Genomic DNA, 18,172 nt, shown 5'->3' with positions numbered 1-18,172 from the left:
TTACAATATCTTTGAATATGACAATAAAACAATATTTTACTAATCTTTATATATATAGTTACAATTTTAATAATGAAATAATAATCCGGAAATATATATATATCTATAAGAAGATACAAATACATGTGAAAGTTTGAAACAATCTATTCAATGAAAAAATATACCATAAATTTATTATGTTTTAAAAATTGATAGATACATATATATTATAATATATACTGATTTAAAATTAAAAACAAAATATTTATATAAAAATAAATGAAAACAAAAATCCGCGCAACCGCGCGTCGAGATCTAGTTTTTATTCTATTTTTGTATTAGTTTCATTTCAATTATCAAAATTTATGAATATAATATATTTAGAAGAAATGTTGTTCTTCACTGCGTTGTTTATTTTTAGGAACATCTCTATTTTTTTAAATGAAATTCTTTATCCTAAATTTTGTCTTATTTTGACAGTCGTTAAATAAAATATTGTTTCTGAGAATTTGCAATACTACAAAATTTACAAAACTTCAGCAAATACGTTCTTCGTACGTTGGTGACACGCAGAAAGTTCAGAGGCGATACTTGTATAGATTATTTGTGATCTTTATCTTATATCACTACGATATGTAAAGAAGAGAGAAAAATTTGGAACTCTTCACCTGATAGAGTCATCCTGCCTGGAATTTTTATGACCATATAAACACCTTGTTATTAGATATAACAAAAATTTCAGCAAATAGATTTATAAAATTAATTGTTTACAAAAAGTTGTACAGCAATTTTTTCTTAAAAAGAAAATGATTACTATGCGTTGACAAAAAAAATTGATTACTATGTAATATTTTACACAAAACCTGTTATGTATAAAATTTATTATATTAGGTAAGGTGTTAGTATTTCTAAAATTGTTCGGTACGAAGAAAAAGAAAAATGAATGTGATAACGGAAAGAAAATGATGTTAGTAGGATGTAGGTGCAAGCTCAACAACAGTCAGTAGCACATCTGTCGCCTGACCCTGAGAAAATGAAGTTGGAGACACTTTTTTTGTCGGTTTCTCATGGTTTGCTGCAACCGCAGGCAACATGTAATGAGTTCAAGGATTTAATTCCAGAATAAATGTCGGATCAGAGTAGTGTACAAAACAGGCCGACCCAGAAGTCAAGACTGATCCAGAAATAAATCTGGTAATTAAATAATCCGGCTACTTCAGGGAAAAATTAGGAGGATGAACCGTGCATTAGGATATATTACAATAAACTGTGCGATGAATTGAGTTTGGAATATAAAACCCAGGGGGACATATAGAAGTTGGCTTTCAAGAGAGCAATATCAAAACTTTAATAATCAATATTAACCAGTGTTTATAAAATCGGACCGAAAGCTGAACCGGATAATTATTGGATCTCGGTTCATATGGTACGACCGGATTAAACTTGATTCAATAATCTGGTTTAATATTTTTTAAATATTGAAATTTAGAAATAAAGTTAGTAAAAATGATATATAATTAAAATATAAATAGATATCAAATATAAAACATTATACATATAAATTATTTTTTGTTCATATGATTACATTATATATTTTTGTTAGTTTTAATTACTTTTGTAAAGTTCAATAACTTTGAGATCTAATTTGGATACTTAGTCGGTTCATGGTTGAACCAAGTATTAGACCCAATCCGAATGCTTGATTGTTTCATGGTCGAACCTAGTTCAACCATCGGATCGGTTCGATTTTAAAAACAGGGATAATAACTAATGACCACCAAACCACATGCCAAACTAATTAATAAACAATGAAAAGCTTAAGATAGTCCACCCAATTGATTTTTTTAAAAATAAAATCTGAGTTTTCAAACCTTTGACCTTGATTTAGTCAATTTAAAACCTTTGACCTTGATTTGGTTCAATTTAAAACCTTAGACCTTGTAAATTTGTTTTTTTACACGACTAAATCTTTAAGGAATATACATAAAATAATTTTAACGCTAATGTACCCAAAATAGAAACATAAATTTTGAAAAAATTTGAACAGATGGTTTTGGGAAATGCAACAAAACTGAGACAAATAAATCATTCATACTCTAATTCTATGTCTTGCAATCTCAAATTTCCTTCCCATGTAGAAGCAATAATGTTTCAAGAAATGCATATCACAAAAATGGCTTTTCAATATTATCCAGTGAAAGTGTTTGTTTGTCGATTGTTCTACCTTTCCTCCTCATAATACAGAAGCTTATTCAACCAAACACAAGCTCACACTCAGTCGATCCCCTCGGCAAACGCGCCAAGTCTGTGATCATACGATATTTCTCTCCCAGTGTGGTATCCAGTTGTGTGCTGGCTAGGGGAGAAAACGTCGCAACCTTTAGACGCCTTGCATGTTTCAACACAAAACTTGCGAGTTCTCTCTCTACATTCCGTCCTCTGTAGTTTCTCCACTCAAAAGTCTCAAGAACCAACATCAGCGTTTCAGGGACAGTGCTTGGTTCCTCCCAATGAAGTGTACGATATCCACACACATTGTTATGGATCTGATTGCATTTGCATAGTTATTAGACCATTAAAAGTGTAGACAAGATTAGAAAACCCTCAACGTAAGGTGTTTCATAGTTTTTAAAAGGCTTTACTTACCTCGTTTAGCTTGAGAGAACGAAGTTTTGGGGAATGTTGGAGCAAAGACATTAGCAGATCCCACTCTGTTTCACATGTGCAAAACTCCAAGTGTTCAAGCTGGTGGAAGATACTACCAGAAGGAAACTGAGGATGCGGTACGAAAAACATAAGCAAGCATAAACACTCTAAGTTTGATTCAATCACAAAAGAAATCTTACACTATTTATATTAATATTATAATATGAGAATCTATAAAAATTTGATAAACCATGTTTTTGAGAAATTCTCCTGTTTTTGAGAATCTATAAAAATTTGATAAACCATCACAAGCACAGAACCAGGTCGTCCATAATAGTCAAATCTTTGTAATGAAGGCACCGTAATAGAGAATCTCCTCACATTGTCATTTTCAGCTCGGTCCAAGTCCAATACTTGAAGAATAGGACAGCATGATAATAGCTTCTTCGGAGTTACATTGTCTAAGTAAATAACCTCATCCAAGTGCAACGTTTTGAGCAATTTGAAACATACCGGGAACTGAACATCCACAAGCGACACGTTTTGTAGTTTTAGTACCACAAGTGTTCCACATGTGTACAAGCTCTGAGGCAATCTGATAGGCTCCTCAATCGTATAACAGTACTCGAAACTAAGCTCTCGCAAACCGCGTTTGACTGCAGTTATAATCCAAAATCCAACATCTACATCGTTGCATTGTTGATCTAAGTTGAAATGCAAGCTTTCTAAGACTAGAGCCGTGTTTAAAAGCAAAGATCTGTCCACGAACCGGACGAATCCCACGTGATCAGCATTGTCGTCTCTTTCGATGTAATTGAGTTTAGACACTAACTTCCATAGATTTAGCCACCGTTTTGACAAAAGACTAGTGGCTGGGACATCTTTTGTAGGAAGCAACGAGAGTATGTGCAGTAAGAAATCATTAGGCAGTAAACTGATTCTGTCCATATCCTCTTCTATGATTTTAACCGAATAACTAATCGCTGTCAACACAGAGAGAACAAAACCCTAAGTTCAGGCTAACCTGTTGCTTCTCGACAAAGGCAAGAAGAGGAATCCGTCGCTACTCAAGAGACCTAGTTAGGTTTTTACCCTTGTTTTCTTTGTTCGATGAGTTCCTTTGAGTTATATGTATATATATATATATATATATATATATATATATATATTTAATTATTTATTTATTTTTCTATATAATAGATTCAGATGCAGATCTACTCAAATTCACCTCTATTTATTCTTGTAAAATAATATTTTCTTTTCTCTTTTTTATTTAATAGTATTGTTTTTCTATTTTTTCAGCCCAAAAATAGAGGAATACTATTTTCTTAGAGTAAATTTTATATCTATTATAAAATTCTATTCAGAGCAAAAAATAGTAAATGAATTGGAGATGTGTAATGCAACTCTAGAGTTTAACATCAAACCTAAAAACCCAAAACTCCAAAAGAGCTGACACTAGCAGTCTTGCAGACACTAACTGTTACTTATAAAGACCAGAATAAGTTAAATTGCTGCAGATACACTTTTAGTCAAAAGAACAGGAGAAGATATGACTTGTTGAGAAAGGAGGGTTTGATCTTAGAGTGATCAGCATGAGCTATTCAGTTAAACACAAGCTCACAAGTGGATGAAGCCCTTTGTGAAAAAGATAACTCCTGAATCATCAGCAGTTTCTCCTTGTAATCATCGGATCTAGCGGTGAAACTCGCCTTCTTTAACAAAACTGCTGTTTTCAAGATGTACGTCGAAAGTTTCTTCTCGTATTGTTTTCCTTCGTATTTTATCCACTCAAAGATTTCAAGATTTGAGGAGAAACATCTTGGAACAGAGCCCGGTTGGTTCCAGTGACGAGTCCGTGGATTTATAACAGGATGACACTGATAAAACAAAAAGGTTGCAATGGATAAAAAGTTTATCATCAGATCACTGATTAATTTAATAATTAATTAAAAAGAAATATAGAACAAGGAGACTAATAATAAAACACACCTGGTTGATTGTGATAACTTTTAAACAGGTGAATCTTGCATCACACGCGTAAATAGTAATAGCCGCTCCGATTTGCATGTACATACCTCCAAATGTTCGAGTCTATGGAAGCAACAACCATCAGGATAAAACACCTGCATAAAAAGAATAAAGACGAGCGATGTAATGCCTCCATGACTGAAAGAGAATATATATATTTTTTTTTTTTGAACAGAGACTGAAAGATAATATATAATAACTAATTAAGAGACGAACAAAATTACTACCTCTGAAGCTGATAAACATAAACGAATATGCACGACTGAAGCAAGAGAATGCAGAAGCTTCTCAGGACGCTTGGTTGATGTTCATTGGCTCGCTAAATGAAAAGCTACCTGAACGATCTACAATTTGCAGGGATTTCAAGGAAGGGGTATCTATCACAAGATTCACATCTCCTTTGGATCGATAACCTTCGAAAATCAAAGATAATCTTCTCAAAGAAGGCACTATAATCTTATAACTCGGAGGATTGGCCAGAAAGGATCTTTGCTGTAGGAACAATTCTTCAAGAACAGGACAACTAGGTAACATTCTAAGGAGAGAATTGGGGTTAGAGTAACTCATATATATGAGGGATAAAGTTTTCAGAGATCTTAAGCAAAGGTGATCACGAACATTCAAAGCAGAGTTTTCGAGTCTCAAGACCACAAGCGTTTCACAAGTGTATATACTTTTTAGACCAAGACTACGATAATCAATAAAGTTTACGAGTTCCAGCTCCTTTAGACCAAGTTTCACCGCGGTTCTGAGCCAAATCTCAACATCATCGTGTGTGAAATTGTGATGTGATTTGAGAGACAGACTTTGAAGAACTTGGCCTGCGGCTGCGCGTGACAGCAAAGATCTGTCCACAAACCGCCGAAAGTTTCCATAATGAGAGGGCCTTGAAGTACCCCACATATAAAGTGAGTGACATCATCAAACTCAACTCTTGGTACCAGTATCCAGAGAGACTTCCAGCTTTTAGACAAAAACATAGTTCGCATTACATCTCTGGTCGGAAGAAAAGACAATATCTTCGATATGATTTCCTCAGGTAAGTGACTGATTCTGTCCATCAGCGCAATCTGAAAACCAGACACGCAAACAAAAAGGGGTTCTATAGTTTCAGTAATTCCTGGCCTAAAGTAGCATCCAAAAACAAACCTACTCTTTATATATGAAAAGGAAAACCAAACAAAGCTATTAGAGTAAGATGATGGAACTCCGAATCATTGCAGCTAGGGATGTTAACTACAGGGTTAGGGCCCAGCCGTCTTTTGTTTATTATAAGCCCAGCCCTATTTTAATCCAACCCTATTTTAACCCTATTATAATCAAGGGTTAGGGCTGGTACCAGGGTTAACTCATTTAATTGAAAAAAATATTTCATTTATTTTTGTTCTTAAATTTTAAAGATAAAACTAGAAAAATTAAGATATGATATGATTCTTTCCTCCAATTTGTTGAGCATCAAAATCAAAAGTTTTCTTCCCAAAATCGCAAAATCGAGTTTTTGCTCCACAACTAAGAATAAAGTTTTTCCGTCAAAAAAAAATTGTGTTTTTTTCCGCCAAAACCTAATTTGAGTTTTTCCACCAAAACCACAAAATCAAGTTTTCCCGCCAAAACCGCAAAATCGAGTTTTCCCGCAAAAACCGCAAAATCGAGTTTTCCTGTCAAAACCGGCAAATAGAGTTTTCCCGCCAAAACTGTAAAATCGAGTTTTTCCGCCGAAACCGCAAAATCGAGTTTTTCCGCCAAAACTAAAACCTCAATATCGAGTTTTCCCTACAAAACCGGCAAATCGAGTTTTCCCGCCAAAACCGTGAAATTGAGTTTTACGGGTTTTCCAGAAAAACTTAATTTTACGTTTTCACGGGAAAATACGATTTTGAGGTTTTGGCGAAAAACTCGATTTTGTTGTTTTAGTTGAAAACTCGATTTTGCGGTTTAGACGGAAAATTTCGTTGTTCAGTTTTTGGCGAGAAAACTCAGACTTTAAGTTTTTTTTTATGAAAAACATTATTAAATATTGTATAATAGTTGTGTGAATCAAAATAAAAGGGTTAGAATTTAAACCCTGGTCCTATTAGGGTCAACCCTATTTAAACCCTGTTTAAAAAATGAGGGTTATGGTTACAAATGGGTTTGCAGGGTTAGGGCTAACCCTGTTAGGTTGAGCCCATATTAACATCCCTAATTGCAGCCAAAACAGCAATGCAATCTTGAGGAAGGCGATGGTCTTAGTGACAATATATAAACCCTAACGAATCTTGAGGAAGACGGCATGATTAATAACAATTCTTTCTTTTTCTTTCCTTTTTTCATTAGATATTAAAATTATTGTTTACGATTCTACAAAATATCTTTAACTAAATTTTGATAACCTTTTAACTATCTCAACCATTTAAAAAAAAAAAATATTCCAATTATTTTTATTTATTTTATTATTCTAAGGTGTGGTATTAGAAGTTTAAATGAATATTTTAAAGAAATCTAAGTTTCAACTAAAATTTTGTTTTATTCAGTTCTGTATTTAACCAATTCTTTGAAATGCTTGTGTTAATGGATTGAGTATTTTTAATCATCTTCTAAAAAAATTCAAATTCTAGTGTTATTCAGTTTAGTAATTTTATGATTCTATTAAATATTTTGGGAAGTAAAGACTTCAGAAGAAATGGTTGGAGAGAACACAAGCTCTAAGCGTTTTTTTTTAACAATTATAAGATACGGGGTCAAACACAACCCAACTTTGACTATTCAGCCTAACTTCAGTTGAATGCAATCTGACATATAGGTGAACGCCTGAAGGATAAGGAAAGCTCCTTTAGCATCTCAAGTTTCTTGTCGGAGTCAGTGGATGTAGAGGAGATAGTTACGTTCTTCAAACATCTTCCGCTTCTTAATATGAATGCTGCTACTTCTTTCTCTTTTTTTCTTCCTTCATATCCTTCCCATTCAAGAGTTTCTAGACTCAGATAGCAGACATTCAGGAACTGAGCTCGGGTCATTCCAGCAGGGGCGTGTGTATTCAAACTTATGGAACTGCGATAATTTGACATTATAAGGACTGAAAAATTACCCTGGTCATAGACTATGAATGAACTTGTTAATATATATAAGTACCTTTTGAAGTTTGAGATGCCGTAAATTAGGGGAATCATTGAGCAAGCGCATAAGTAGATTCAACCACTCTGTCTCACATGTGCATATGCTCAAATGTACAAGGCGGTGGAAGACAGTACCAACAGAATATGCATCCTGCAATACAATACATGATAATTAAGAACAGATGCAATGTGTTAGTGGCCTAACAGGTAAAAGAATACAAATAACAGCATGTATAGTTAGGCAGATATTACTTTTGAGTTTGGTAAACAGATACATAGACGCTTTGCTGAAGTAAAAGAAGTTAGACTCAGCCCATGTGAACAATGGGCGGCGACAACATCTGCCTTAACAATTTTAGGCATATCTTCAATGACACAAAACCCAACTGCGTCATAAAAAATGTTCACGTACTCCAAAGAAGGAGAATCTATCACAAATCCACCTTCAACTCCTGAAGATGTTGTATCCAAAAATGCACTCTTGAGAGAAGGAACCTTAATTGTTAAAGTAGTTACATTGTCATGGAGACATTTTTCCACAACCAAATCTTAAAGAACATGACAACTGGACAAAAACCTCCTGACAAACTCATCACCTGGGTACTTGACAAATACAAGGCTCAAAGTTTTAAGGGCCGGGAAAGAATGTTAAGAAATACGCGGTCAAATTTTGCGGAAAACCAGAATTTATGGGAGCGGGAAAACACACACAAAATTGTTAACGGAGTTCGGCCAATGTTGCCTACGTCTCCGGACCTGCTACAGATCTTTTATTATCAACCCAGGAAATTTTACAAACTCTCAACTCACACCCGATCCCAAATACACTCAAGAAATTATTCGTAATTTCTTAAAGAGAAAGATTTTTCTCACAAGAAAGATATTTTTTTTCTCTCTTGCACTCTCTCTTCTTCTCTTCTCTTGTTCTCTCTTACTTTGTTTTTCTTGTTTGGGATGAATTTCCCCTTCTCCTTCAGGCATGTATTTATAGGAGGGGGATTTGTGAGTTGGTGGTGAGTTGGTGTAACAACCAAACTTACCAACCAAAAACCAAAAAAACGTGTTCTTTTTTTGATCAACAATCTCCCACTTGAAGACTGATTTCAATTTGTCTTCACACTTTGATCGATGTAGCAGGTCTTCTCAGCTTGTTACTCTGACAAGCCAACTGAGGTTACACACAACCTCAGCTTATCATACGGCACGACCTTCGTTAGCATGTCTGCCGGATTCTTGCTTCCTGGGATCTTCTCAAGCACCAACATTTCATCTTCCAACGCTGATCTGATGAAATGATATCGACGATGTATGTGCTTCGTCCGAGCATGGTAAACTAGATTCTTTGCCAAGTCGATGGCACTCTTACTATCACAGTACAACACACTTTTCTCTTGGCCATGGCCTAGCTCCTCTAGAAAAGACTGTAGCCATATCATCTCTTTTGTTGCCTCCGTTACCACAACATACTCAGCTTCACAGCTTGATAGAGATACAATTTTCTGCAACTTTGAAACCCAACAAATTGCAGTACCGCCAAAGGTGTAGACATACCCGGTTGTGCTCTTCGTGCTGTCAATGTCACCTCCATTGTCAGCATCAACATATCCCTGCAATCCCGTCTTAGACTTCGTGAAACGTAGCGATAAACTTGGATTTCCTTTTAGATATCTGAAAATCCACTTAACGGCTTCCCAATGTTCCTTCCCTGATTGCTCATAAATCTGCTAACGACTCCCACTGCATGTGCAATGTCTGGCCTTGTACATATCATCGCGTACATCAGGCTTCCTATAGCAGAAGCATATGGAACTTTATCCATACATGCCATCTCGTCTTCCGTCTTTGGAGATTGTTCTCTGGATAACCGAAAGTGACTTGCCAGGGGAGTACTAACTGGCTTCGCGTTATCCATGTTAAACCTCTTGAGGACTTTCTTCACATACTCCTCTTGTGATAGCTTAAGACCTTCCTTGCTCCTACTGATTCTCATCCCTAGAATCTGTCTTGCTTCTCCAACGTCTTTCATCGCAAACTCTTCTGAGAGTTTCGTCTTCAAGCTATTGATCTCGTGCAAGTCTGCTCCTACTATCAGCATGTCATCGACATATAGGAGCAATATCAAGTAGGACTCTTCAAGCGTCTTGAAGTAACAACAGTGGTCAGCATCACACCTCAAGAAACCAACGCCTTTAATAAAGTTGTCGAACCGTTTATACCACTGTCTTGGAGCTTGTTTTAAGCCGTACAAACTCCTTTTCAGCTTGCAAACAAGGCTTTCCTTCCCTTTGATCTCAAAGCCTTCGGGTTGCTTCATATAAATTTCCTCATCCAAATCACCGTGGAGAAATGCCGTCTTCACATCCATCTGTTGAAGATGTAGATCTTCTTGTGCTACCAGCCCAAGAACCGTTCTAATAGTCACCATCTTGACTACAGGAGAGAAGATTTCGGTGTAGTCAACGCCTTCTTTTTGTTGGAATCCCTTCACAACAATCCTCGCTTTATAGCGCTTACTCCCATCAGGTTCTTCTTTTATTCGGTAGACCCACTTGTTATGCAATGCCTTTTTCTCCTTAGGCAAATCTGCTAACTCCCACGTGTGATTGGATAACAACGAGTCCATCTCGTCGTTCATTGCAAGCTCCCACTTGATCGACTCATCAACTTGCATATAACATTCAGGCTCGCCTCTGTCTGTGAGCAGAATGTAGTTGAGCGATGGAGAGAATCTTACTGGCTTTCTGATGATTCTGCTTGACCGTCGTAACTCCGTGACTGGTGTATATGGGACCACTTCAGAATCATCACTTTCTTCAGCCTCACCACTCTCGTCTTGAGAGATTTCTTCTTCTGCTGTTGCGGTATCCTGTGGCAACTCCGGTGTCAGGATATCTTCTAAGTCAACAGCTCCAGGCTCTTTCTTCTCCGAGCCTTCTCTTAGCTTATCCTTGTACAACGCTTCTTCGTTGAACACAACATTCTTGCTGCGGATGATCTTCCGATTTTCATCATCCCAAAACTGGTAACCAAACTCCGCGTTACCATAACCGATGAAGTAACACTTCTTAGACTTCGAGTCAAGTTTACTTCTTGCAGCATCATCAATATGAACATAAGCTAAGCATCCAAACACCTTTAGATAAGAAAGGTTTACTTTCTTTCCGCTCCAAACTTCTTCAGGGATCTTAAATCCCAATGGTACAGACGGTCCTCTGTTTATTAAGAAGGCTGCGGTATTGATTGCATCTGCCCAAAACGTCTTTGGTAATCCACAGTGCAATCTCATGCTCCTTGCATGCTCATTCAAGGTTCGGTTCATCCTTTCCGCTATTCCATTCTGTTGAGGCGTTCCAGGAATAGTCTTCTCCATCTTGATCCCATTATCAGCGCAATATCTCTTGAACTCGCCGCTGATGTACTCACCACCATTATCAGACCTTAGACACTTCAACTTGAGATTCGTCTCAATCTCAACCATGGCTTTCCAAATTTTGAAAACCGAAAACACTTCATGCTTGTTCTTCATGAAGTAAACCCACACTTTTCTTGTGGAGTCATCAATAAAGGTCACATAGTAGTATGAACCTCCCAGCGATGCAACAGGAGTGGGTCCCCACACGTCAGTGTGCACCAGCTCTAACTTCTCAGATTTTGGCTCTCTTCCTCCTTTAGAGAAACTAACCCGTTTCTGTTTTCCAAGGATGCAACTTTCACACATCTGATGATCCACCGTCTTCAGATCCGGAAGAGCGCCATTTTCCACCATGAGTTTCATCCCTTTCTCACTCATGTGCCCCAACCTACAATGCCACAACTTGGTCTGTTTGGCATTCTCGACAACAGCAACAGTGTCTTGATAACTCGTCGTCATATAAAGAGTGCCTCTTTTATGACCTCTAGCCACCACCATGGAACCTTTCTTCACTCTCCAGGCTCCACCACCAAAATTAACATCGTGCCCCATATCATCAAGTTGACCTACTGAAATCAGATTTCGCATCAACTTTGGCACATGTCTGACCTTGGTAATCTTCCACACACGTCCGTCTGACATTTTCAGGTTGATATCTCCAATACCAACTATGTCCAAAGGTAATCCATCAGCAAGATATACCTTTCCGTAATTTCCCGCAACATAATTTTCCATGATGTTATGGTGCGGTGTGGTGTGGAACGACGCTCCTGAGTCAAGCACCCATGAATCAACTGGGCTATCGACATAGGAGATTGACGCTTTGGTGGTATTTGCAGTTGCATCACGAGCTTCAATTTTCCTCGGGGAATCAACAGACACTACCAATGCATCAGCGATTTCACGTGTCACTGCATTGGCTCCGCCTCTAGTGTTGTCTTCCTTCTTCGGTGGTGCTCGGCAATTCTTCTTAATGTGACCTGTCTTTCCACAATTCCAGCACTCTGCAGGCTGTCTGAATTTGGACTGGCCCCATCCATTCCTTGACTTCGATCTGCCATTACTCCGGTTATTTCTATCTGGGTTTCTCCCTCTGTTTTCCACGTTGAAAGCAGAGCTCGTTGATGCCTCCCCAGAGTCTATCCTTCGAACTTCCTCACCAAGGATACGATCTCTAACATCATTGAATTTGAGCTTTTGAGTACCCACAGAATTACTAACCGCTGCCCTCATCGGCTCCCAACTATTTGGCAGAGATGCCAACAAAATCAGTGCTCGCACTTCATCATCAAACTCGATTTCAACCGATGACAGTTGGTTGACAATCGTGTTGAACTCGTTCACATGTGCGGCAACCAGGCCACCTTCTTCCATCTTCAAATGAAAGAGTTTCTTCATGAGAAATACCTTATTGTTTGCCGAAGGTTTCTCATACATATCAGAGAGAACTTTCATGAGCCCTTCCGTGGTCTTCTCCTTCGCAACGTTGTGAGCAACGTTTTTCGACAGTGTTAACCTTATAACACCCAGAACTTGTCTGTAAAGGAGCTCCCACTCATCCTGATCCATCTTCTCAGGCTTCTTGCTCAGCGGTTGATGAAGCTTCTTTCCGTACAGATAATCTTCAATTTGCATTCTCCAAAATGCATAATCTGTACCGTCAAATTTCCCGATACTGTGCGCCAAACCGTCTTCGCCTCCCATCGTTTCTGGAACCACCGTGTATTAGAACACCTTCGTCGACAAACCGATGTTACCGAGAAAATTCACTATTCACGAAGTACTGTTCACGTGAATAGTAACCCTGCAAAAAATTTGACCGATCACCGTAACTCAGGCTCTGATACCAGTTGTTAGGAAATACGCGGTCAAATTTTGCGGAAAACCAGAATTTATGGGAGCGGGAAAACACATACAAAATTGTTAACGGAGTTCGGCCAATGTTGCCTACGTCTCCGGACCTGCTACAGATCTTTTATTATCAACCCAGGAAATTTTACAAACTCTCAACTCACACCCGATCCCAAATACACCCAAGAAATTATTCGTAATTTCTTAAAGAGAAAGATTTTTCTCACAAGAAAGATATTTTTTTTTTCTCTCTTGCACTATCTCTTCTTCTCTTCTCTTGTTCTCTCTTACTTTGTTTTTCTTGTTTGGGATGAATTTCCCCTTCTCCTTCACGCATGTATTTATAGGAGGGGGATTTGTGAGTTGGTGGTGAGTTGGTGTAACAACCAAACTTACCAACCAAAAACCAAAAAAACGTGTTCTTTTTTTTTTTATCAACAAAGAAGGCAATGTAGAAACATCCATAAGAGTCACACTCTTTAGTTTCAAGGAAACAAGCATTCTAGAGCCTGTTGTATATAGACTTCTTGGAAGTATGGCTGGAGTTTTACTGGAAGAGCAGTCGATATCGATACACATGTTACGCACACGGCATTTAACTGCAATTGTAATCCATACTCCAATGTCAACAGCAGCAGACTTCTGAGTAAGTATGAAATGCAAAGTTTCTACTGGTGCCTCATGCAGAATCAAAGACCTGTCCACAAAGCTAGAAAACCTTCCAGTATCAATATTTTTATAGCTATCGTCGTAAACAAGTTTTGGCACTGACTTCCAAAGACATTCCCATTGTTTTGACAAAACCATTGTAGCCACAACATCTTTAGTAATAGTCAGTTCTGACAGTATTCTCAAGAGTAGCGCTTCAGGCAAATGACTGATCATATCCACAGGAGTCATCTTCCTCTCTCAAACCCCAAGCTTTCAGATTACACAAATAAAAAAAAACAAGGAATGTGAAATTGTAAGTGTTTTTTTTTCTCGTAAACCAAACAAAAAAAATCATGAGAAACGACACAAGGTCAAACCAAACCCTAGCGTAAGAATATAGTTATGTAGTTTAAATACAAATAAGAGAGTATACAAACACCTAACTGCATCTCATAGTACTGGGAGACATACAGAACTTATATTCTCATGAAAGCATAGCGTTCAGACAAAGAACCGTTAATGTCGTTACCTGGCTCTGAAAATATTATTTGTTTTCGCTTTCGAAGAAGCTCACTAGATTCTTTCACGGGAACCAAACTCAACCGTCGTTGAGCAGGCGAGAGAGGTTTACGATGAGCTAGTAATCTAACGGAAAATTCCTTTCGTATAAAACAATCGAAAAACCCCTAAACCCTTCGTTACCCGTTCAACAAGAAAGAAACCCTAATTCCTGATCTCACTGATTAAAAAAAAAAAATCATAATGGTCTTACCGCTCTTTTATATATACAATAGGTTAACTTTTTGTCTAGTTTTGTCAAATTTCCTTGTACTGTATTAAACATATGATTCCTTCCCATCCCCGTTTTTCTTAAATAAAAATGGATAGTATATATTGACAAGGCATCCCACTAGAAATTAGTTGAAAAGAGAAAAAAAGAATTGCATCGTGGCTTTTCTAATTGATTACAAATTAAATACAAATTGATTGAAAAAATATCACATTCTATCAATTTCCTTATGTGTAAGTGTTGGAAGGCTTGATGGTTAAACTGGTTCAAAATTCATTGAATAATGTGCTTCGAAAACCTTTTAATTTGTAAAGATATTTGCAAATTGCAGAGATGAGGGGGGAGATGAAACAGCTATCTTTTTTTTTGACAACGAAAAGATGAAACACCTATCTTATGGCAACATTCTCACAAACAAAATGAAGTTCAGATAAATTACTTAAAAGGGTGAAAATGCAATTAAAAAATATGTGACCAACCATTCGACTTTTGCCAGGGTTTTGAAGCTTATAAATATGGCTGTAACTATGTAAGAGTTTGTAACTTACTACTCACATCACGAAAAAATCATCATATAGATGTTTGACTCAATTAGAGTTCTCTTTAATTAGTTTCTTGATTTCTTGAGTCTAACTCGTTTGTTATTCACAACATGTACATTTGAGATGAGTTGGGAGTGATCGAGTTGTATATTAGCCAATTACTAATTTTACCCCCTGATAGTCATAGTTCTAGTGAATCGTAATTCTAAACTATGAATGCTAATTCAAGTGAACAATATCAGGACACGAAAAAAAAACTAAATAGGCTCAAATAAATATATCCATTTAACAAAAAAATGAGAGAAATCATCTAATGTAGAGTTTAAGGGAAACCATTTTTGTCACAATTTTTCTGGTATGTCTGTCTTAAACGCTTCATCAAACGGTGATCATGAAAAATGTCCCTGACTGTAGGAGTCTCACGACCGAAATCAAGCTGACATATTGAAGAACTCCTTGGTGACACTGATAATTCTATTAGCATCTCAAGCTTCTCTACAGGATCAGTAGATTTAGGATAGAAAGTTGCATTCTTCAAACAAGCAGAGTTTCTTATGATGAATTTCGCGACTTTGATCTCTTCTTCTCTTCCTTCGTATTGTGACCATTGAAAAGTTTCAAGACTTGACAATAAACAGCTAGGAACATGAGTAGGTTCGTTCCAGCACGGCCGTGGATTCACAGCCTCACGGAGATGGACCTGACATTCACAAGGATCCATAGTAAGTATAATCAATCCGCTTCAGAATATTAAAAAAGGTTATAAGAGGAAATAAATTTACCTGTTCTAGTTTGAGGACTCTTAGTTTGGGGGAATCTTTGAGAAGACGCATAAGTAGATTCAACCATTCCGGTTCAGATGTACACAGAGTCAATTCTACAAGCCGGTTAAATGCTAATCCTTCAGGATATGCATCCTACATAAGATACATGAGTAAACAAAAGTTTAGTGGGAATGATAGGTCTTTTAAAAGAAAAAAAACATTTAAAGGTTACCTTTGAGGTCATTAAACATAATCTAAGTTGCTGGAGTGATGTAAGAGAAGAAAGAATCTGTTCGGTACGATTACAAGTAACACACATACTTGCCGCATCAATCTTAGGCATATTATGCTCAATACCACAAAATCCTTTCGTATTTACATTAATCCCCATGAGCTCCAAACAAGGAGCATCTATTAAAAACCCGTCAGCATGGATGTCCAATACTTTTTGTAACAATAGGATCTTCAAAGTGGGCACTCTAACTACGAAAAGGTTCACATTGTCACCGGGGCATCGGTCCACGAATAAATTTTCAAGAACAGGACAACCAGCAAAAATCTTGGGGACAAATTCATTATTTGGGTACTTCACTGATAGAAGGCCCAAAATTTTGAGGGATGGGAAGGAAACCGTGGAAGACGAATCCATAAGAACCACATTGTCTAGCCCCAAACTCACAAGCATTGTACAACCTGTATACAAGCTAGTAGGAAGTATAACTGGATTGATAGTTTCAGCAGAACAAGTATCATCAATCTCAATATTCAGGTGACGAGCATGGCGTTTAATAGCGGTTCTAACACAAACTCCAATATCTATAGAACCAGTGTTTTGACCAAGTACGAAAGACAACACTTGTAGAACTGGTGCCTCGTGTAACAGCAAAGAACTGTAAACAAACCGCGAGAAGCTCCTGTCCTCACCATCTGGATAACTGTTATGATCATATTCAAGTGTTGGCACAAACGTATAAAGATACTTCCATCGTTTCGATAAAACCATTGTGGTCACAACTTCTCTTGTTGGTAAATATGACAATATTTCAAAGAGCAACGCATCAGGCAACTCACTTATCCTATCCATATGATCCCACTCCTCTTTGATTATCTTCAAAGTTTTCTTCCTTGGTAGACACGAAAATATTAGGAATTAGCTTTCACTTTAAAACCTAAACCAAAAATCAAAAGGAAACTTCCAAAACTAATCAATTTTCTAAGAAATTCTTCTGCCATATGTTTTGCTTTTAGTGATAACAAGTAGTAAAACTGTTTATCTTTTTTGAATTTCAAATCAATAGGTAATACGAAGATCAGAATAAAATTTCAAAATTAAGAAAATACCTAATGCAGCAAAAGAACATCGCCGGTGATTCTTTGAAAATTTGGACAAAAGCTCTCTCAGGTTGCTAGTCAAACTCGTTGTTAACAAGACTATTTATAATTTTTAAAAAGGTAAAAAACTCTTTTCCTAACACACTTAGGATTTGTACAAGCAAAAGTCTGACCTTACTATTTTAATACATTTTTATTTTCCAAGTGTTCATCTATGTATGATGTATGTATTCATTAGGTTAACTACACTGTGAAACACCAACTAATTTTCTGTTTAGTATCTAACCATAATTTAAGAGCCATCTGTATAATAATCAACAATGCCTAAGAACTCCAACAGAACCCCATTTTTCAGTTTTATTGTCACAAGCGTTTTACAGACTATATCAAGCTCCTCGGAAGTATATATAGCTAGAGTTTCAGTATAAGAAGTATCAATCTCGATATTTATCTCACGAACACAACGATTTAACAGCAGGTGCAACACATGCACCAAGATCTATAGCACCAGAACGTTGTAAAGAAAAACTGTAAAAGCGGAGCCTCGGGCAACAGCAAAGAACTGTTAAGAAACCGCAAGAATCTCACCTTCCTGACACATATAACATCCAAAGAAACTGCCATTGTTTTGACAAAACCATTTTGACACCTTTTTTTTTGTGTAGACAGTAAAACGATAATATATTTAAGAGCAGTGCATCAGGCAACTCGCTTATCATACTTACGAGCAAACCCCATTACAATCAAACTTACTTCGCATCTACAGACCCGAAAATATAAGAAACAGAGGATTTTGCTGTCAATTCAAATTAGTAAAGATCAGATGATGATTAGACAAAACTTCAAAAATAAGAAAGCACTCTTAATCCTTACAATCCCAAAGCTATCAACTTCAACAAACTTCTCTATCCATACCATAAACCCCAAAGACTGAACACTAGGAGCAGTTGATTCGTAGACCAACAGTGGTCGGTTGATTTGGTGAATCTATTACTCGACCAACATGTGCGAACTAAATAATGTTTTCTTTGGTCAACTAAAAGCTTTATAGCTACTTTCACTCTCCAAAAATGGAGTAG

The 18,172-nt window shown here is 37.0% G+C and overlaps 2 protein-coding genes and 3 pseudogenes across 2 annotated transcripts; all 5 read right to left on the bottom strand.

The window, feature by feature from the left end:
* Nucleotides 1-332: 332 nt before the first annotated feature.
* Nucleotides 333-3,715, bottom strand: LOC106387254 (annotated as a pseudogene).
* Nucleotides 3,716-3,907: 192 nt separating this feature from the next.
* Nucleotides 3,908-6,835, bottom strand: LOC106386999 (annotated as a pseudogene).
* Nucleotides 6,836-12,226: 5,391 nt separating this feature from the next.
* On the bottom strand, nucleotides 12,227-12,880 carry LOC125584207 (annotated as a pseudogene).
* A 1,873-nt stretch (nucleotides 12,881-14,753) lies between these two features.
* Nucleotides 14,754-18,017, bottom strand: LOC106383700 (probable FBD-associated F-box protein At1g32375). Its single transcript, XM_048752303.1, has 2 exons — nucleotides 15,780-18,017; nucleotides 14,754-15,697 (listed from the first exon to the last, which is right to left on the bottom strand). The coding sequence occupies exon 1, from the start codon at nucleotides 16,843-16,845 to the stop codon at nucleotides 15,901-15,903; it is 945 nt and encodes a 314-aa protein (XP_048608260.1). The 5' UTR covers nucleotides 16,846-18,017; the 3' UTR covers nucleotides 14,754-15,697; nucleotides 15,780-15,900.
* Nucleotides 15,320-15,830, bottom strand: LOC125582903 (probable FBD-associated F-box protein At1g32375). The gene is made up of 2 exons (XM_048749352.1): nucleotides 15,780-15,830; nucleotides 15,320-15,697 (listed from the first exon to the last, which is right to left on the bottom strand). Exons 1-2 carry the CDS (start codon nucleotides 15,828-15,830, stop codon nucleotides 15,320-15,322), a joined length of 429 nt encoding a protein of 142 aa, XP_048605309.1.
* Nucleotides 18,018-18,172: the final 155 nt, after the last annotated feature.

Source organism: Brassica napus, chromosome C3, assembly GCF_020379485.1.
Source record: "Brassica napus cultivar Da-Ae chromosome C3, Da-Ae, whole genome shotgun sequence".
Classification (NCBI taxonomy): Eukaryota; Viridiplantae; Streptophyta; class Magnoliopsida; order Brassicales; family Brassicaceae; genus Brassica; species Brassica napus.
This window is presented reverse-complemented; position numbering and strand designations above follow the sequence as displayed.